This window comes from Thunnus maccoyii, chromosome 19, assembly GCF_910596095.1.
Source record: "Thunnus maccoyii chromosome 19, fThuMac1.1, whole genome shotgun sequence".
NCBI lineage: Eukaryota > Metazoa > Chordata > Actinopteri > Scombriformes > Scombridae > Thunnus > Thunnus maccoyii.
In genome coordinates, this window is record NC_056551.1 from 18,786,943 (window position 1) to 18,809,874 (window position 22,932).

The 22,932-nt window shown below is 39.6% G+C and overlaps 1 protein-coding gene across 1 annotated transcript in view; it reads left to right on the forward strand.

Annotated features, from left to right (window-relative positions):
- The first annotated feature begins 3,404 nt into the window (after positions 1-3,404).
- Positions 3,405-22,932, forward strand: part of arhgap24 (Rho GTPase activating protein 24) — a 72,313-nt gene continuing 52,785 nt past the window's right edge. Inside the window, exons 1-2 of the mRNA XM_042395495.1 lie at positions 3,405-3,864; positions 15,326-15,550. Of these exons, the coding sequence (XP_042251429.1) occupies positions 15,341-15,550 (210 nt within the window). The 5' untranslated portion in view covers positions 3,405-3,864; positions 15,326-15,340. The remainder of the gene's footprint in view (positions 3,865-15,325; positions 15,551-22,932) is intronic.

Genomic DNA, 22,932 nt, shown 5'->3' on the forward strand with positions numbered 1-22,932 from the left:
GTGTTTTTTTGCTTTGTACTGTTTGTTGTTGTGCTGTTGTATGTTTTGATTGTGGGGGACTGCAGATGCAAATTAGCTTTGAGCTAACTCTGGCGCAGTGCATCATTCATGTTTAAAACTGCACACTGTCCCAATCAATAAATCAATCAATCAATCAAACGGCCGTCTCTGCTTTAGAATTCGGTCACTCAGGGATATCATTTTTGTGTATCTACTCCTGCTTTTCATTCATAATTCCACAGCCACACACAAGAATTGGACAACATAGATAATATTTACTAAGAGCCATAACTACAGAGCAAAGGGGACAAAAGTGTTTACTACTTGGCAATCCAGCAATAGTAGTAGTCCTAAAATCTTGTACTCTAAGTATCTGACTTTTCCCCTTATCTCAGTCCACTGGGAATGGCCTCTTGTCTGCGTGGGCCTTTAAAATATTTCATTATCTGTCCAGAAGTCACCAAATGTCCAAAACCTCTGACTGCAAGGCCCTGAGAACAGCAGAACCATTGAGATTATTTTAATTCCCTTGCTGAAGCCTCCTCTGTGAAGATTCATCAATCCTAATCTTAAGAGTTACTGTATCTCCTATCAGATATGGTCCCCTAGAGTGCCTCGCGGGAGTAGACGCAGCATCAGTTTGTTTACAGATGGCCACTTCTTACGTCACAAGGTCACAGAGTTTCACGTTCAGCATTCCACATCCTGCAAATATAATAAAACATGCTGAGGGATGGGTGTGGACAGATGGCTCCGAGCCTACTGTTGTTTGCTCTAAACATTTTGTTTAATCTTCGTTTAATCTAATGAGGCTTTTCATAACACCTAGAAAACTCCCCTTCTGTGTGGTGATTATGTTTTATTGGGAGGAATGAGTCCTGTATTCTGATTAGTGAGATATAACTATATTTGCACAGCTGCAAATATAAAAAAGTGATAAAAAAAATGTACTCTTTTAATGACATGTTGTGGAATTTTATAATGACATTTCATATAGGGTAACAAAAAGTAAGTATTCTGTACACGAGCAGGTGCACCAAAGTCACTGTGTATGCAAAACGGCAAATTTTTTAAGTTACATTTAATATTTAAGTCTCATAATAATGGCTGTAGAAGACACTTTAACCTGAGTTAGTGTCAGGGTTGTCTAGATCATTGATTCACAAACTGAGAGTCGAGAAGGTTCCCAAGATAAATCAGATGGTTCACAGCATAATTAAAGTAAAAAGATACAAATATATATATATATATATATATATATATATATATATATATATATATATACTGTATATATTTCTCTTATACAAAATTATGTTTATTTTTCAAAACAAATGACTCTTTGGTTGAACCGCTAATAACTCATGTCCACACCAAGACCATCAAATGTGATAATGCGTCACCAGTTAACACACACACAACACTCAGTGAGTTTTGGCGGTTAACAGCGAATGTAAATATAACTTTTGTTTGTTTACCACAAAATTCCACAGGACAAACAGCGGTTTGTTTTGAGGGACCAGAAGTGAAAAAGGTTGGGAACCACAAATGTCCTCGCTGCAGCTGCAAATACGCCATGAGTGCAATATCTCCTGTAAGATCCTGATGTCTTATCTCAAAGAAGAAGAACCGGTTAAACATGGACAAAACAGAGACTGGTTATCTGACCAAAATCTTATCATGGACTGCGCATTCAGAAACGCTTTGGACAGATTTCTGTACCGCTGCCGCCTCTTTGATCGATCTTTTGACAGATCCTGATATAAGATCCAAATGTGACAGTGTAAGCCATCAACTCAGACTTCATTCCTGCCTCACTGCTTAGTCTGCCTCTAGATCAAACAGATCGATAGATAATGTGCTCCGCCTTTCCCCACACTTGACCCTCAACACCTTAATAACCCAGCCGGGACTATGTTTGTTGGCATTACCTCCTCCACATTCAACACCATAGCAGTACAACTCCTCTATCACCTCACTAAACCAGTTTTTCTATGATCGTACCACAATATACACACCACCTGAGTCAGATTCACCTCATTTCCTCATATGTGTGAGGCTTATTCTTTGATATTGTAGTTTGTAAATAAACTAATTCTCACCCTGATAATTTCATTTGCAGGAAGTAATTACTGTTGACACATCAGCCACCACCCACTTAGACTGGAATTTCCTAGTAATGAGGTGATTTTCCAGGACAGAGGGAAGTGGCTGACACGTGCCTAGGATACATTACAATTACGTAAAGGTTCTCTATCTGTCTTGTGGCGATAATTTAAATTCTGCATGTTGGCTATTTAAATATAGATGCAACATTATAAATTATGAAATTTACCAGTGCTGGTGAGTATTTGTCCATCATGGTTGCACATTTTTGATATCCTTCATTAAGTTATGAAAGATTTTTCCCCTTTCTGTCTTCATACAACTTATTGTTTTGAACCTGCAAAGCAATAAACAACATAAAACCTTGTTCCATCTTTTGCCTTCTGTATTGAAAGGTCTTTTCATTTTCTTTGCAGCCAGTACATTCACCAGTGAACACTTTGAGTATTACTTATTCATATGTCACATTATTCACATTTATGTGGCCCATTCACTTGTCATAAATCAATATGTCTGGTGATGAGGGAGGTTGTAAGGAGCAGATAAGAAGCTTAATAAATGTATGACTGAGCTCAAGAATGTAGTGCACATTGAATCTCTCAGTTTATGATAGAACAGCAGCCACAGTATTATAAAGTGCTCGCATATGCTATCATTTGCATTCTTCATATAGAGTATACACTTTGTAAATATGAAATGCTCATCTTAATTCAAGCACACACAAAAAAACACTGCAAGACTATGGAATTGAAAGAAATTTTAGACCGCCCTCAAGTAAACTGGATACACTTTCCACTTGTGTGTATACAGCTGGACTTGCACCAAAGTGAGGAAAGAGTCACTGAATAAATGTTTGTCGAACTGCATGTACGCAGTCATTTGTATATGTCATCTTGAAGACACCTTAAAACGGGGGCAACCTTCCGTTTTTGTTTGCTGAATTACTCACAAATCATTTGTGGGGAAATTCAGGATTTATATTTCACACTTTAAATCGTGACAATTAAAAACTAAATCAAAGTTCGGCTGTTGAAATCTTGAGATGAGAGAGACACGGTGTGAGTGAGAGGTTAAGAACTGCCAGTTGCTTGTGTGTAATCTGAAATGCAAGAGAAAGTCAGCTGCACTGCTGGAGCACTGCTCAGTCAGAGCTCTCATCTTGAGACTTCCTCAAACATGCTCACACACACACACACTTTCCCCCTCCCTCTCTCCTCCCTCCTCCTCCTCCTCCTCCTCCTCCTCCTCCTCTCTGTAACCAACAAACACACACGGTTTTCTCAGACTGAGTGTGAGCGTCTCACGAGCCGGGATGACTAGAGGAGTTAGGGCTGCAGTGTTGGGAGCAAGTGTGTGTGTTTGCATGTGAGAGAGTGCATGTGGGTGTGCATGTGTCTGGGCGGACTCCCGCTGTAATGGTGCCCCATGTGTGACTGTGCTGACCGTGACAGCCATCCTGTCCACAGCAGTGACTTTCTCAGCATGCAGATGGTGTGAGCAGTCACAGGAAAAGTTTATAACAGCTCGTTTGAGCCTCAGCTAACTCAGTCCACTCTGTACACACTGAGTCAGTCCAGGAGAGGAGCAGCAGCAGCAGCAGCAGCAGCAGCAGCAGAAGAAGAGCTGGAGTACAACTTCAGCTCCTCTCAGTCCAGGATCTCTGTTGTTATTGATTGATTACCTGTCATTGGATTGGATACAATACTTGTGTATCACCACACGTCAGAGCTGAGGGATTCAACTAGACTGTTTATTTGAAGGGTGAGTCTACGGTTTATGTTGTTGCTATGGTTGCACAGTTTCATAGTGGAATCTGAGGTTTCATTTTTAGTATACCGTTGCCTAAATGTTGATTTTTTTGTGGCGATGTCCCCGTCATTCCTGAGCCACATTCACACATCTTCACACATTTTGGCACAGTAGGGATGTAAAAATGTTGTAGACAGATGCTCTGATTGACTGATCCAATCTTAGAGGAATATAGTGACACTTTAAGTTATGTAATTTACATTTTAAGCAGCTATCCCTGCCACTTAACTTTGTATGAATAGTGCAGTGTACATAATATCCTCTAATGTAGCAGGATATTGTAGCAGAAGTTTCCATTTGTGATTTCTGTAATATTCTGCATGAGTCATTTACTTTCGACACGAGCAGAGGTCAGAAAATGCTTTCAATTTACTGAACATTGACATGATACACCAGTACTGAACATTTTTTTGGATCGGACTATATAAACAAAATTCCAGCATCAGTCATTTTCTAATGGATTTGATCACTAGGTGAATGATTCATTACTCTGATACATTTCCACTGTGTTAAACTAGTGACACAACTCATCCAGGGGTGTCACCAGCAGTAAGCTTCATAGTCAGGGAGGGAAGGAAATGCACCAGGGGAAATAAGTGCACAACTTTCAGTAATATTTATGTTTCACACCCGGGTGGGCCTGCTTGGAATCTGTGAGACATATTGCAAAAATTAGTAAAAGCTATCATTTTTATCTAAAGCATATTTGTTACATTGTTAGCCTGCAACAGCATGACTGAAACAACAATTTATTACAAGTCATCATAGCAATTAGCAAATTTTCTCTACTTTTCAGGTAGGTTTTAGTCTCTTAATTTAAATTCAGTGCACTTGCCGTGGCTGTGTTAGACCAGTACTTTGCAAGGGCTCGCTAATTGTGGTGCAGGACATACAGATGGCGAGACCGTTGCATATGCCATCCAAAACACCGACCCCCTGTCTGGGCTGTCGGCTGGCCAAACAGAGAGGGAAACTCAATTATGTCTGGATAAATGCGCTAGTTGTGCTGCATGCGCGAGGATGTTGTGGCGTGCAAGTACACACAGAATACTATGAATTGAAAAAAAAAGAGCTGAAAAAGGAAAATGAGCGAGGATTTCAAACATTAAGGATAAAAGGATGAGAAGCACAATGAGAGAAAACGTTGATAAAATGGCAGGAAGAAACAGAGAGACATCTCTCTCTGCAACTTGTTTCCCCACCTGCTGTGTTAATGGAAAATGACGATGTGAGAGCAAATAAGGTAGGAGATGAGGTAGAAAGAGAGAAGATATGATTACCCCTGTTTGCTAGGAATGTCTGCAGTGCACAAGCTGTGCTGATGGAAAGCCCAGGGATCAGGTTCCCCATGTCAGCTGCTGCACTCGGCTGTTCCCAGGTCTAACTCTGTGATATCTGTTCATTGGGAGAGAGGAGGGGATGGAGACGAGGATGACAGAAACTGCAGCAAAACTGGAGTTCAGATCAAAATTCAAGAAAATTTTGAGGTCATTTGGCCTTAAAGGAATAATTGGACATTTTGGGAAATATGTTTATTCGATTACTGGCAAACAGATAGATGAGAAGATTGATACCACTCACAGGCTTATCAGTCTTCTTACTCTCTGCTTGAAAGAATCTACTCCTTTAACATCTGTTAAATTAACTTGATGCAGGCAAGTTCGCCCAGAGACTGTATAACAAGGTGACATTTCACGAAGGTTAAAATGCAAAGTCAGCTTGGCTTCCACTTTCCCCAAACTGCTACAGCAAACAACATCCCTGGTGAAAAAGACTATGATCACCAGGTTTGATTTTCGGTACGCCCTCTCACTCTGTGACTGCACATTTTGTATCTTATTTTGTCCGGAAAATATCCCTCTGCATTCACATCAGTCCCTCACAGAATATAACCACATCAACAGTATTATTCAATCACTCGTAACAGTCTGTCAAACACATGTAGAATGAGTCAGTGGTCAAGTCTTCACCCTTATTTCTCCACAGGGCTGCTCAGTTCCCAGACATACTGTGACACATGGCGTGGAGGAAAATGAGGAGGGAGGGGCAGCGATGGCAGCGAGGGGGTGACGAGTGTATCATACCAAAAGGGCTGCATTGTACGCTACGAAGGGGGCCACATATGGTGTCTAAATCTGTGTGTAGACAAAATAGAAACTGACTCATAACATTGATTCATACAAGAAAGCCTGACAGTTTATTAGGAAGTTCAGCAGCAAGAAAGCAGGAAAAAAAAAAGTACCTCTAAGAACTGATCCCTCTGTGTTTGTGATACATTATACCGCCCACCTTCACCTCCTTCCCTCTCTTCCTGCGTCCATCCATCCATCCACTTATCTCTATGTGACTCACAGTTGGTTGTGTGTGGGTAGTGACTGATCACGGACTACGTACCTACCCCCATAATGAATGATTGCTTCCTCCTATCAGGGCCTCACCATAACCCCCTTCAGCATTAAATTATGATAGACCTGACTTGTGCATGTGTTGGATGGAGTGATGTATCCATTTTATTTTATACATATAGTGTGTGTGTGTGTATGTGAGCGAGTACTTCCATCTGTGACCACTGTGAAGCCCTTCCTCTTTCACATCCTCTCCAACGATTAGCACAGCAACAGCGCAGCAAGAAACATGCCCTCCTCTCACCTCTGTGACTTTTCAGCAGGAATCTATCAGAAACAGACTGCTCTCGAGGTAGCAGCTTTGGTAGCGGAGGGTTATATTTGTCTTTAACACATGCAGGTCATGGAGGCCCTACTGTGCAGACTGTAAGGGGGAAGGTTGCTCGGAGATATTTAAAGGGTTTACAGCATTGACTGGCAATGTGAAGTTCATGTTTCCTCTGTTGCATGTTTTGTGGTGTTTTCTGCTGTTGGTAGGGTAATAAGGTGGCTTGTGCACATGCACAAACAAACGAGAATCACAGGTTTATTAGGTGACCGCAGACTTTTGTCAAATGTATTGGCTTTGATCTGAATTAGCCCCGGAGAGATGGTTGCTAATGAAACACAGGCAGAGTTTATGTCATTGCCAGGTGGATTCAATCAGCTGTCAAACACGCTGACTTGCATGCACAAGCATCCCATGTGTCCACAGGTCACATCTTACTGGAAACTTTATTGGTGCACTAAAGGCAAGAGACATCATTAGAGTGAGCTGAGTCTCTCAGAGATGGGAAAGGCCGTATTTTATGTGTTGTTTTATGGAAGTTATCTGCATGGACAGATTACAGGACTGGCTCAGGGACGATTAAACAGGAGCCACTGTTTGAGGTGACATTTTACATTTCTTGTTGGAGAGTCGAATAGCTCAGTCAAAAGTCTTCATCTGTCTTAATTTTTTAAAGTCCTTAACTGTACTGTTATACTGAGTAGAGCTGCAACAATTAGTCAATTAATCAATTAGCTGATCAACAGAAAATTAATCACCAATTATCGTTTTGAGTCATTTTTTAAAGAAAAATGGCAAAAATTATCTGGTACCAGCGTCTTAAATGTGAAAATTTGCTGGTTTCTTTAGTCCACTATGACAGTATTTTTGGGTTGTGGACTGCTTGTCTGGACATAACAAGACATTTTATGTTGCATCTTGTGCTTTGGCAAACAGTCATAGACATTTTTTTCTGACATTGTGTAGACCAAAGGATTAATCGCTTAATTTCTTTTTTTAATTGATTAACTTTGGCTGCAGTAAGCCAACTTAAAAATCAAATTAAATATGTTTTACAGCACAATAGTTCAGTTTTAGTAAAATATAATTTCTATCACAGGTTTCCTCAGATAGTTCCTATAACATTGTGTGTAGTATCCCATAGTGTTGGTATAATATGTGTATCTGCTGTATCAGGAACTTTTTAGAAGGGTTTAGACAGCCTATCTCTACAGCATAAACAAAATACTGAAGTTCAGGTGTAGTTCTCAATCCATAAATGAATAATACATAAAAAACATGAAAAACGACTGCGAGCGACATGCTGCTAGATGAGGGACCTTTACAATTCAGATAACTAGACAGATAGTTAGATAGCTAGATAGATAGATAGACAGATAGATAGATCTATTTGCTTCATCTGAGGAAAGTTGGCAGGGGGATTACTGGCAAGCACTCAGGCCAGTGTGGAGTACAGCAGCTGCTGAAAATGAAAAACTGAGGACTGCAGACAGACAGATGGTAATGGCACTGTCTGCCACATGCTAAAGGACATAAATAAAGAACCCGTGTCTGTTATTCACACGTGAATCATTAAGGCTTCAGTCAGGAGATTATTTACTACTATTACTACTTATATTTTTCATCAACAACAGTCAAGGAAAAATGTGATCATGTTTGGGATTAAAATCAAGATAGAGACGCTGAAACAATAATGATTTACTGAAAAATTTTCACCATTACTCCTCAGAAAATTCCAGTGTGAAATGCTTTAAGGACACCACCGGATGGAAAAGGCAGTACATCTGTTGAGTCCGACTTTCTCTCCACAGAGTGTTCCCTGCTGTGTTGACCGGCCACTTCCTGTGGTCACAGAAGATTTCCTGCCTCTCTATCTACCTAACACCAAAACTTTTGGCAGTTTTGGCATTAACCTGCATAGTCTCCGTTGGGAGGAACAGGATGGATCATCCCTAGCATGACTTTAATTTCCTCAAGGATGAGCCAGACTGTGAAGAGAGGCCTCAATCTCCTTTCCTCCGAACCAGTTCAATTCAAACAAAGATGTGTCAAACAGAAGCTCGGGGCTTTTCGTTAGCTTCAGTACTTTCCCATACGGGGAGCAAATAGTCTGTGTAAGCACTGGAAACTGGCAACCTCCTGATGCTGTGAGACCAGCTCTGTGTGGACAATATGGTACGCGGTATCACATTTCAGAGATATTACAATCTCATCAAACTCCATTTCTTGTTTAGACCTCTAGGTATCCTTATTACCTTTGTGTATTACTACGATGTTACAATACAGTCAACATATCAGGCATTTGACATAATTTACACATGAAAAAAATACTTACATTGAGTACTGAGTAAAGGTTACTATCACTTTATTTAAGCCTTCATATGGTGAAACTGTGCTTCCTCCCATAGCACCGGACAAAAGCAGCGCTGTTTTAATCATTCATAGATTCATCATCACAAGTATCACTTTACATCAAATGGTTGTATCCCTGGAAACAATAGAAAATGATTTACTGTACAATTCAGTACCTTCTTGACTCTTCAGAGAACTACTCTCATCACTAAGGACACATCAAGTAACTATATTTTATGATTTCACTGACAGATGCATATTTTAAAAGCAACAAGAAGGAGAGCCTGAACCTGAGAAGGCTTGGCTCAGTATCCATTTTAATGATGGACACAGACAGACAGAGAATACTAATACCTCTATGCGCGAACGGAGCCAAACAGTAATCGTGGTTTGAAAGATTTGTACCCCTCATAGAGAAGTCCCTCCTTTCTTTTCTTTTTTACTTGTGCAGTTAGAATTTTATTAATATTTCTTCAACGCGCCACAGAGCCACAGATATGTTGCATCCTGCTAAGAAATGATAGTGCATGCCAGAAAACCCTAGGGGGCTGATTCGTGACTATCTTTGTGGTCCATTTGAGTACACGGTATGTGTTTGTGGTGTGTATGTGTGTGTGTGTTTGCGTAGCTGTCTGTGTTGTTGTTTATAGTGAAGGTCAGGGTGACTCTTCCCACTGAGTTCTTAGTATGGTCAAAGTTCTCAGGCGTGCTGTGAGAAAACTCTGAGATGTTCTTCAACTCAGGATGTTCACTTACACTTGAGACAGGATCAAGTGTTTAAGTGAGTCTGTAAGACATGAGCTGATGGTAATGTAAACTGCCACTTTGTATATTAAATGCTACTCCATACTGCCTCATTCATTATTCTAGAGTCAGACTTGATGTCATCACCAAACATCGTGAATCTCTAATTATGTTTACTTTTGTCTGTCTAGTGTGTAAAGAGAGTCTTGCCTAATTTTAAATGTAACATACACTTATGCATATTTTTAACAAAAAACATTAGGCATCAGTTTTAAAATAGGCACCTTTTATATACAATATATATATGTTAATGGTTCACAAGTGAAATTGTATTTTTCTGGAAACTACTTTTCATGAAAGTCCTGTCATGTTTCAGGCTAGATCTCCTATTTCTTTGTTTTTCAGTGTTCATTTTCCAACCTTGTTGTTATGATGGGAAAAAGCATTAATAAAATAGACTGTATCTAATTCCTCTGCTTATTTTGGGGACAGAGGCTCAGGGGACAGAGATACTGCCACACACAAGAGGGTACAAGTACAGACACACCTGCACACACAGGTGTTTTACAGGGACACAGGATACACCTCAGGGAGCCTGTTTTAAATGTGCTGAGTGGACATAACAGTCAGTGATGTGTTCTTGCAGAGACTTTGCAGTTGCTTCATAAATGTGCTTACAGCCACATCTGGCACCACCAGGGAGGTTCACTGGAGAAGTGTCTGCAAAAAGAATGGCTTCGTGTAAAATCCAGTTTTGAAAAACAGGTGCTTTTAGCCCCCTCCTGGGTTGTGGCTTCACAAAAGTCAGGAATATTAACCTAAACAAAAGTATTTGCTCAGCTATTTTTATGCCTCTGTGCCAGTGACAGCCGTAGCTGGAGGCGTTATGTTTTCGGGTTGTCCGTTCCTTTGTTCGTCCATCTGTCCGTCCATCCGTCCCATTGTCATGAACACTGTATCTCAGGAACGCCTTGAGGGAATTTCTTCGAATTTGGCATAAACGTGCACTTGGACTCAAGGATGAACTGATTAGATTTTGGTGGTCAAAGGTCAAAGGTCAAGGTCACTGTGACCTCAAAAAACACGTTTTTGGCCATAACTCAAGAATTCATACACTTATTATGACAATGTTTCACACAAATAGGATAAAATGATGAAGTGATGACATTTTATATCCTATAGGTCAAAGGTCAACTTCACTGTGACATCATAATGTTCTGCAAAAACACTTTTCTGGCCATTATTCAACTTGATAACTCAGGAACAGAAGGGGAGATTGTGACCATATTTCACATTTGGTCTGATACTGAATTGGTGACAATAATCTTGGTTGCCCACCTCGAAACTGTGGTGATTGTTTAGATCTTCTGTGCTGCCGGGTTGAAGATGTGTGTGAAGCATTGATGTTTTAGAGTTTGTAGCTTCTTTGCAGCAACATCCATATCTGAAGCTTTGCCTACTGTCATAGCTACAGCTTTGTGTTCTATCAGAATCAGCTTTATTGGCCAAGCTTGTGATACAAGGACGATACACTTGATACCTTTTATTAAATTCCTAGTTTTGGTTAGTCTTAGTCTTAATCCTGCGTCAAATGTCCTTGTTAGTTTTTGCCATATTTATTCAACCTCATCCTGTTCTTTTAAGTCAAGTTACAACCTAATGTTACCACCAAGACATTAACCTACCTTAATGTGTGCCTTAATGTGTCTCTTCAGGTTTATTCTTACCAGCCATTTTAAGGCCAGAATGCTTCCCTTCTAATAAAGCAATGCATTCGGGGCCTAAATATCAGCTTGTTTCTTTCTCCAAAGCCCTTTTGTTATGGTTGTTAATGTTAACTTGCTATCTGTAAAATATTTGATGTACTCCTCACTGTGTTCATTATGCTGGTGTAGTCCTGATGTGGTTCCCAGCACAGGAAACAGAGAGAGAGCGATTCTGGTAAAGCTTCTATTTTTAAACTACATTTTAATCTCGTCTTTTTTCATCAACAATATTGCATGTTGACATAGTCTTAGCTAATGTTTAATGATGTCATCATCATCTTGTCTAAGTCATGGAAAAAAAGGTTGTTGATAAACATATTTAGTCATAGTTTTTGTTAGTGAAATTAAGACTAGGTAGTAGCTAGCTCATTAGCCTTGCATTGCACCCAGTGATGGCATGATTTATTATACAACATATGTGCTAGCTAGTGCACAAATCAGATGTATTTCTGAGAAGATTGTGATAGTTGTGCTGGCTACCAAACTGTTTATACTGTAGTAAGTAAAAAAGTCAGAGGGAGTCAGTGAGAAATATTGCAATGCCACCATTTATATGCAAAGTGGTTTGATAAAAGAATTATATTCCCTTTTAAGACTGGTTCTTTTAATTGTCAGACTTCAGGCCGTTAAATATATGGTAAAAAGACCAGATTTGAAAAAAATAGAAATGAAGAATCATATATTTTTTTAATTGTATATCTTCTCCTTTATGCAATATTTCAATCCAGGTTGAAAGCAGTTGCTTATCTTACTGTAATTCATCTTCATATTGTGCATTACATTTAGGATTCATCACTTTATTTGATTTGTTTGACTAAAACGCACAAACTAGCTTTTAGTAGGAGCATAAAAATTTAAATGAGTAACTTTCTAAAGGTGACAATTCATCATGCAGTTATACTGCATGAGGCAAAGACCTACTAACATTCAACTAATTTTAGTCCATCTGTCTGGTAATTTACACATCTAGTAATGATTATGCCATGTGTCCATTAAGGCCATTTATTACCTCTGGACTAGACTACAGTGTAATGTAAATTTAAAATAGCGTTTCTGCTCTTAGCCAGCTCCAAGTTATTCACATTAAGTTACCATTTCAATTTGCGGCAGCACAGGTCTGTCCAAGCAGTGCTGTTAACTAGGCCCTGTGGAGGAGGCATGAAATTACACCAGACTGGCAACACAGCAGGTGACTCCATCAACAGATGGGTGTACCCATGTAGATTATGATTTATGCTGTCTTTGTGTGTCTGTTCATGTGTGTACATTCAAATTGTTTGAGCCAACAGAATCAAGTGTGCAAGATGAAGAAGGGATACAGAGGTTATTCCCTCTAATACATGTCTAATAATCCCACAAAATGAAGAATTTTCCTTTGAATGAACTGATTTCAGATGATAGCTTTCCACTGCTGGTGAAGCCAGAGTGCTGCCTACTTTTTTTCCACATGGATCCAGCATGTTAGTGCAGCAAAGATGAAGTAGAGATGGTTAAAAGATAATAAGTAGGTTATGGGCACCCCGATGCAAAACAAGTGAAAAACTACTATTTTTTAGAGGAATGCAGAACATGTTTGTGCTTGCACATGCATATAGGACACGCTTACTTGGCCCATGTGCATGGAACCAAAGAAAGTTTTGAAATCACCACAGCAGCCCTTCTGCACTTGCTCAAAAGCTGCCTGGAACACTGCAGGGCTGCATCTGGTCCTCATCTGGACCTGTGGGTTGTTTGGAAATGCACCAAACCAAGCTCAACCAGAGCCACTGATAACATGGCAACGCTTTAAGCTGGCAGCAGCAGTCTCCGTGTAGCATATGTCACTGAGTGATGCTGAGGTTTTCTATTATGCATATGGATATAATATGTGTAGGGCAGTTCATTGCATGCATGGTGTTATAAATGAGTCTACGTAAGTGTTTGAAAGTTTCCAGCGTTTCTTTCACTTTTCTTTATGTGAACCTGACCTTTGAGTCTGTTGTGGAAAGGGCTATGCAAAAACAGAATTTTCCTTTGGAGGATCAGTGAAGAATGAATGATGATTTTAATGTGGCATTAAGTAAGCTATGACTTTTATCATCTTCTTCTGTCAGTATCAGCACAAACTGTCTTGGAATCAGTAATTCCCAGATATATTATAGCCAAATCCTTCTGGGGGTTCTGACTTTGACAAAGGAGACCGCTGTACATTTGCTTTCTTGTACCAACAGTCAACACATCAAATAGACCTTTCCTTAAAGCAGACATCATGCCTTTTGTGATTTTCTCTTATTTTTATACTGTTATGATGTTGGATGTCTTTGCTTAAGATGGTCAAAGGTCGGAAACTTGGTGAGCGTATGTAAAAATGCTCCATGCAAGTCAAAAGCTCAGGCTTCAGCCTGCTCTGAATGGTTCATTTGAAATATTACCTCTATATTTTTTTTGTGATGGCATCAGATTGTTCGTGCATGCCCAGAAACGGCCGTCCGTTCTATAGCCTTTGTTGCTAATGTTGTTGCTAAGTTTGTTCTATGGGTTGTTCACATATTTTCGGATCGGACTCGAACATGTAGGGATGTATGTGAGAAGTTTAGTGAAGAACGAGAAAAAGAAGTGAAATCCTTTGTTTACGTAGTCTGCTGAGGGGCAGCTTCTGGAAGCTGGCCAATCAGAACAGAGTGGGCTCATCAGCAGGGGGGCCTTAAAGAGACAGGAGTTAAAACAGCCTGTTTCAGACAAAGGCTGAACTGAGGGGCTGCATAAAGAGCCAGATAAATTAAGAGTTTATTGAACTGTAAATCATGCAAAGATATTCCAGTAGAGTCCCAGAATATAAATATAGCACCTGGAAATGTGCATATGTCCTCTTTGAAAATAAGTTGTCATGACCAAGATCTTAACCTAACCATAACAAAGTAGTTTTAGTTGCTTGTACATATACTTAAACCGTACAGGACAGGTCTCAAATCAGATTTCATCCGCTTGAATAATAAGGGTTCTGTTAACATCAAAACACTTAAAAAGGTTGAGGTTTCAAAGAGACAGAGAGACAAAATATTACACTGTGACAGAGAAAGACTAGCGGGCCAACATCCGTAGGTGGGTGACACAAGAAGTAGATACAACAGATTAGAGGTTTGGCCTGTTATCTGGTTTATGAATTCCTCCACCCACGTTTCAACTCAAAGGTTTGCTTGCAACACTCCATCTGCCTCATACCCCATAACGCTCCACGACAGGCAAACCACAGGACACCGCTATTATGACACAATGTTATTTACTGCTAAACTAAAAGATCCAAATTCCTTTAAAGGGTTGGTTCACCTAAATCTCAAGACAAAAAAAACAAGACAAAAAGTTTTCCAATTTATTGTGAGTGGTATCTAGCCATGCAGATAGTTTTGGGGTTTTTTTTGTTTGTTTTTTTAAAGAATGATGATGAATATAATTGTGTATGTGGTTCTCATACAGTAGCATTAAAAATGAAATTTGAAAAGCTCAACAGGAATGTGTCTTTTCAGAAATAATGTCCCAGTCATTCAGGATAATCCACAGACTGCTATGGACAGTTGGTAGAAACTATTTTGGGAGAAAATGATTTTCATTAAATGAACTGAATGAATAGCAAAAATGAACACACTTGTTGTTGACATATTTTTTACACGTGTTTGACTGTGGTGTTTGTAATTATTGAGTTCTCCTTATCATACCAGTACATTCCTGCATTGGTTGAGATCTTGCAGAATACTAGGACTTCAAGCTTTAAATTTTACAAATTCTGCATCATCTGTTTGCAATATGTTGCTGAATATGTTTGTTTACTTTATATTTTGGCTACTTGGAATTTGCAACTTCTTTAAATCTTAACAGATTTCAACTGTTTTTCCTTTTTGCAGATCAGAGTAGCTGTAATGGACGACCAGTGTGTTTCCCACAGCAGTCCCCAGCGCAGCGGAGGTCAGGCCAGCACAGAGGTCCAGAAGCAGGGGAGGCCGAGTGTCATCAGGTGTGGGTGGCTCAGGAAGCAAGGAGGTTTTGTCAAGACTTGGCACAGTCGCTGGTTTGTACTGAGGGGGGACCAGCTCTACTATTACAAAGACGAGGAGGAGACCAAAGCCCTGGTAAGGCTGCAGACACACTGAAAGACTAATCCCTACTAACTATGAAATCATGGCATATATCAGATTTCACGGACTGCTGTGTCTTTCCGTGACTAAATGGCCAATCTGCCCAAACGAATCACACTAAAGGGGAAAATGAACCAGAGTCCGATTCAACCGGACTAAACAACACTGGTTTGAAAACACCCTTAGACTCAGCTAAATCAGCAAATCAATTCTGAGCTGATCAAACTTACAAATTGATGTGTTCAGCAGTCAGCTAACCTCAAAAATGCATATTGCAGGTGGAATTTTTAGGAATTATTTGATTCCCGTGTGCTGCAGCTGTTCTGAGTCAGGTTAACTGATATGGAACAAGTTTGCACATTGGCACACAGAGATAGAAGAAGGAAAGAGACACATCTGGACACACAGTCCTTTCATTCAGACTACTTGCACAGCGTGTAACAAATTGCAGTAAGAGGTGTTGTGGTTAATGGATGAATTCTACTGCTTTTTTTACTCCACTTTATTGATTTATTTCTATGAATGTAAAATTACGCTTCAGTTCTTGTAATTCTGTCATTTTGTGCAATTTATGAAATAGTTGCTGCTGGTTTCACATACATGGAAAATGTGAGTTTGAGTGAATATTTTGACCAAAACATCACAAGAAGCGCCATGTCACTGTCACAATGGAAGCCTGGGGTCTACACAGCAGATGCATCTTGCAGCCAAATAAGATCGCAACATCTGACTCTGATTCAAATGAGTCTGGTTGTTTTGACAGTTGACTATAACTCAAAGTTAGCTATTGTGAGCTTGTTTTCACCAAAGCCAACACACAGAGCTATCCTGAAAGAGGAGGAGACAATGAGTAATGCACACAATAAGGCCATCTCTAAAGTTACTGTAACCAGGCAGCCTCTCTCACTGAGCATGTGTAGACTGAACAAAGACACAGCCTGACAGACTTCGGATACTCATTACAAAGCAAAATCACAGAAATGTGGAAATGTGGAAGAGAAGGGATCAATAATTAATCCCACAAGGTCAGTTCAATGTGGCTCTGCATGTTTTGAACAAATTGTCTTTGGTGAAGTTGACCTGACAACTTAGGTAAAGAAAATTAGTAGCGTATCTGTTGTCACTGATTTATGGTACTTATGTTGTGTTGAGTGTCAAGGAAAACTAAATGCACGTTACAAATACAGATCCTACGTATATATTAAAAGAATAGTTTGACTTTCTGGGAAATACTCCAAAAAGAAAAACAAAACAGCACAACTAGATTTAATTCCTAAATAAACATAACATGCTAATTGGTGTGCTTTGGATGTGCTGGTACTGTTTGTGGATTTTTAGCTAGCTGTTTCCCCTTGTTTCCAGTCTTTAAGCTAAGCTAAGCTAATCACCTGTTGACTTTGGCTTTATATTTAGCATACACTACATGAAAGTGGTATCAATCTTCTTGTCTAATTCTTAGCAATAAACTAAACAGAATGTCAAACTATTCATTTAATATAGGAAAACTCAACTCAAGCACAGCTTACAATTCATCTTTGTATGCGACCAGTAAATCAAAGTTCTTCTGCCTGCGTTAGCTTAGCCTCACACAGAAAGAAAACATTCTGTTAGCTCTTTTCATTATGAGATTTTTTTATATAGTGTTTGCGTAATAAGAAAGGAATTGTTAGTTGTTTATAATCTTCCATTTAGCGCCAGATTCAGCGTTATGAGAGTGATTATGTGATTAGTCAGTGTGCAGATTCACATCTGTTTGGGAACTAATTAGATTCAGGTTCATTAACATTGTAACTAGCAGTCTGTTTACAATTAATGCATCTGATTCAGAGTAATTCAAACTCTGCTTGTTATCTAATTAGCAGTTATTTCCTTTATTATCCTTTACTCATTCATTGATACTCAGTTATTTATCATGGATTGGTATGTTTTGCAGCCGTTTTAATTCCAGTAGCTCTGTTCTTTGTCTGCATAGAAAATACGCAAAGGACCACAACCTCTTTTAATATGTATTCCACCCAAACAATATCCTCTTTTTCCGATGGAAACTTGAACACAATTGAAATCTTCATTCTGCTCATCTACCCACACTTTTATGATTTCCCAGCAACCTCAGCTCAGCCAAACCCAAACCACATCAGCTGCAGAAGTCTCTGAAGGTTAAAGCACCAGACCTGAAGGTGGGCCGCTGGCCAGCTACAGGGAGAGGAGATATTCTTCACTGCTATTTCTGGGTACAGCTCCAGCTCCTAAGCAGTGTCTTTAAAATGGAGTGTGGTCATATATTAAAAGCACCAACAGTTTTGCTCAAGTTTCTGATGCTGTGAATATCCTTAGGGAATGATGCAAATGCTAAGGAGAACTTCTTCATAATAATTTACAGAAAATGGCAGGAAACAATTTGTTACCCTTTGAAATATTTTGTCATCTATAGGCTATTTATCCACCCAGAAATGTTATTCATTAATGTCCCTACAACATCAACTACCTGAGGAACACTTGCGCCTCTCTGTTTCGCAACTTTCCATTCTTGCCCTACTTCTGAAACAAAGCCATAAATTTCAGATACCTAAAAGTACTACTTTTCACAGAGAATGGGAAATTTCAGTAAAACTAGGTCAGGCACAGAGCAGTGTGTTCAAACTCTTTAAATCTCCATGACCTCTGAAGCAAAGAAGCATGGAACAGCACAAAAACAACACTTTAACAAGACACAGTTTTTCACCATCCAGAAAGAAAGAACAGAAGTAGGGCAAAGAGGAGAGGAAACCTTGACAGAAGTTGTTCCTAGCCTCTAACACTGATGTTCAAGATTAAGGAAAACACAGCCACAAATACACAAATGCATATAGAAACATCTCTTAACTTGTGAGTGTGTGCAGTGGAGTTAAAATTCCCTGTCCTGAGCCTTGAGCATATAAAGAAGGAGTCTGAAGCCGTATTTAGATCAGCTGTTAAAGGGATAGTTTAAATTTGGATTTTTTTGAAGTGGGGTTGTATGAGGTAGTCATCCATAATCAGTGTATCACCTGCAGTGGATGGGGGTCGGCAACCCCCCCAGTTTGGAGAAGCAGGCAAGAGCACAGGCACAGAATGTACTGCTGTGAACGGGGCCAGCAGCAGTGCAGCGCGCTGTATTACGCCACAGCAGCACTTTCTGACCCAAACAGCTGATCTGCGGCATGACATGCGAAGGAATACGGAAGTTCTACAGTTGAGAAAATGTAGTGCCAAAGGAAAGGGCTGTCTCACTAAAGTTTTTATGATTCATCCTGAGGGAGAATGTCTAATAAATTTCATGGCATTCCTTTCCATAGTTTTAGGAGACATTTCACTCAAAACCGCAAATGTCAAACCTCATGGTGGCATCAAAGGAAAAGTTCATCCTCTGGGAAAAATAGATATCTGTACCAAATTTCATGGCAATTCATCCAATATTTGTAGAGTAATTTCACTAAAATCCAAAAACCTCATGGTAGTACAAGAGGAAAAGTCAAGGGATGACCAAAATCAGTAAAATTCAACAACTGGGGACCATGAATGTGAATGCAGGTGGATGGTTGAGCAGACAAAGTGTCCAATTTACAGTACATGATCTTCATCCCCTTTCCTACCAATGGTCAGCGTTGGTTTCTTTTAATCTCAACCACAATCTTTCCCTAATCATACCCAAGTAGTTTTCGTTGCCTCAACGTACACAAACCTTAACCTTAGATCACAAAACTCTAATATAAATCATTTTTGTAATGTCGGTTTTTTTTTTGGTAAGCACTGACAAATGCTGTCGTCCTGCCAATAGGGACACCGGATCAGAAAATGCTCATACTATATGTGTCCTTTTGGAAGGCAGTAGTATATTTTGTCGTGTAGGTTTGTCATGTAGACTTTTTGCAAGTAGAGAATGAATGAATGAAGGAGTGATTTCAGGCACAGCAAAAGACAAAGAACACAACAAGTGTACATAATGTCGTGTCCGTTTTTTGTGTGTTTGTATGTGCAATACACACTGGATAGTACGCATACTGTGCATCAAAAGTGCACAAACATACAAACTACATTGGTCCCAAGAACAGGACACAAAATTAATACTTTATAACTAAATGGATGAGGTTTTGTTCTCAAGTGCGGCCACTCAGAGAAATTCTGATGTTTGTAGATAACACTAATAGTGAGACTGTATTATTATTGTCACTACAAGGGACCATGTTGTTATTGGTGCCCTATACAGTCAGGCCAAACCTCTCTGAGCAACGTGTGGAATCTGAAGAATGGGAGTCAGATGGAGGTGAAAGGTCACAGAAAAGCATGGGTATGGCACGTGTGGGCTTATAGCGTCAACATGCCATCTGCCTGCCCTTACTCGTCCATGGAGATGTATGCACGCACAAGCATGCATGTACTCACTCACATTCTTAGACACAAACACACAGACACACACATACACACTCAAATTTCATCTGCCTGCGCTATAAACAAAGACCATATTCATTCAGTGGGTGAAATGGTATGATTATTGTAATTCGAACCACTTTGCATTTTATCTGTATGCCACTGAAGTAAATGAGGTAACATTATGAATGAATGGCAGAATTGTGAACGAATACATTGAACCAATTCCATTTTATTATAATTTATTAAGAAATAAGAGCCATTAAAATTTGATTAGGATATTACGATTCCAGTCACAACAGGTCTTACAAGTTGGTCATTAATATTCATGGCGCAAAGCGGCCATGTCTGAACTCAGACAAAATGATCTGAAGAAAAGTAGCTGGCTTTTAATGAGAAATTGCATTAAATCAATAATGCAACAGTGCAATAATGCACTGAAAATCTTTTGTTTCCCCCTTTGAGCTGGAAACCATTTGACCTTGGCATTTAACAGAAGTAAATAAATAGTAATTATTCATACTGCAAGACTGTGTCGTCTTACGGCTGTTTTGATGAAACATTAACACCGCACCATTTGTCCGACCTTCACTGCTACAGTAACTCTTTAGTCAGTGAAGTCACTTTTGACATTGACAAACACAGACGATGGTTACTTTTGTCTTGTCAGTGTGACTTTTCCGATACCATCTGATAACAGCAGAGCACATAAGGTCTTAAGGCTCCACTGAGGCACATCACACTCAGATGTGATCTTACTCCTATTGTATCTGAGTGTCAGAGGAATGTAGGCAATAACGTGGACATTATCTGAACACGTTCCTATATACGTCATTAACAGCATGCCTGACATCATCTTGTGGTAACAGATCCAAACACAAAATTCACATTAAAGTGTCACATTAAGTCTACATACATGTGTGTGAACATGGCTGCATGATGCCATCTGATCACAAAAGTTGGCAAGAGTGATTTACTAGAAGCCATTTATCGCACCTTCTCTTGTTCCTGGCATTATTACTTTGGTTGGACAGCAATATTTTTGCACAGATGTTTTCTTAACAGCTCGATACATTAGAGAGGGAAAAAATATATCATTAACAAACACAGCTTTGCTTGGCAGTATTCCTAGTGCGCAGACCAAATACAGAGACTGTTCCCTGCGACTGCTGCATGGTGACTGCATGTCTAATAAGCTCTGTACTGATGGATGGAAAAGTCAATCAACTCTCGCCGGACAACAAGTTCTTGCAAGTTCTGTTTCTCAGAGTACTTTTTCCATCTCTAGTACCTAAGGTGGTAACAGGGCACAACTATGAATTTTAGGTATGTGCAGGTGTAGTGGTATTTGTACAAGTGGGGAAGCACATTTTCATAACACGAAGTGAGTGCGCAGCTGGTGCAGGAGCTGTGTTGAGTGTTGAATCACATCAAAATTCTTCACACACAACAGGGGTTACGGCTGGTATCCTCGGGGCAGAGACCTTGTCTGACTTAAAATACTTCACTTCACATCGCCTTGATGTATTAGCCAGTGTATTATCCTACACAATAGAATAGTACAATAAGTGATTAATGTCTGTAGCTCACTTAAAGCAGCTATAATAAATATTTTTGTATTAACAATGGATCCAATAACTACTTGTATGTCAAAGGGGTCGCTTCTAGTGATGAATGAGAATTATCCCAATATCGCAATTCCCTTCAGCTTTGTTGAGCTTCATGGCATCTTTCTGTTTTGGTTCACTCTCATCAGTCATTTTCAATCACATCAGGCAGCTGTTTTCAGTGAAAAACAGCGCTACTTGCACCAGCACCTAACAGAAGAAAGTTAGCGGCTATCAGGTCAAGACAGCAGAGCATTTATCAGCTTAAGAGATCGAAATTTTTCTCAGGAGTTAGTGGAGACCAAAGACCGAGCTAAAAGGTGAGTGAATAACCTGTTGGACTTGAATTCTTTCAGCCATTCATTCAACTATAAACACAACTCCAAATGAATGCTAATCTACTGTGTATCTGCTGAGCGTGTAGATAGGCAACTGTTTGCTAAAAAGCTTGCCATATTAACTTAAAAGTGTGGTAATATCTCACTTTTGTGCAATTTGTTTCCGCTGCTCCCAAATGGCCTACAAATCTTTGTCGCAGATTCAACTTAAAGCACCAGTGTGTAAGATTTAGGGGCAGAAGTGGAATAAAATATTCATATGTATGTTTTCATTAGTGTATAATCAACTGAAAATAAGAATTGTCATGTTTTTGTTACCTTAGTATGAGACTTTTATATCTACAAAGGGAGCGAGTCCTCTTCCACGGAGCCCACCATGTTGCACCACCATGTTTCTACAGTAGCCCAGAATGGACAAACAAAACACTGGCTCTAGGGTGGGCCTTTTGCATTTTTCGCAAGTTTCGTGGCCACCGTAGGTTCTCCTATATTCTTGGAGGGGGAGGAGGAGGGGTGGTTATGGTTGCAATCTGCAAACTCGCCGCTATATGCCACACACTGCACCTTTAAAGAAATAGCACCAATTTTTTGGCACAAGACAACACCAGTTACTCTGTGGTGATAGTGATACATGTTTAATAGTTGAGGTTACTAATTACAAGTCATGTAATTGAAAAAACGTGAACAGCATCAAATATTGACAAGCTATTTCAAGCTACCATATGCAAACAACCGTAGGTGCTTCTTATTTTGTGTGGCAGGTCACTGCTCAGTCAGTCCCCAGTCAGCGACAGAAGGGACCTGTCAAACAAAAATGTGCATCAGCAGTATCAGTTTATCACATATAATCCGCTCCACTGTGTCCTCTCAGACGCCCTGGAGGGAGGTCTGAGAGCAGAATCAGGTATCAGAAATGCACAAAAGATGTCTCCTCTTCTGGATGTTTTTTTTTTTTTTTTTTCATGTAGCCTTACTTCAACCCTGATCGCTGCGGTTCAAGGACTTATTGATAATGCACTATATACGTGCAGACAACAAATACTTT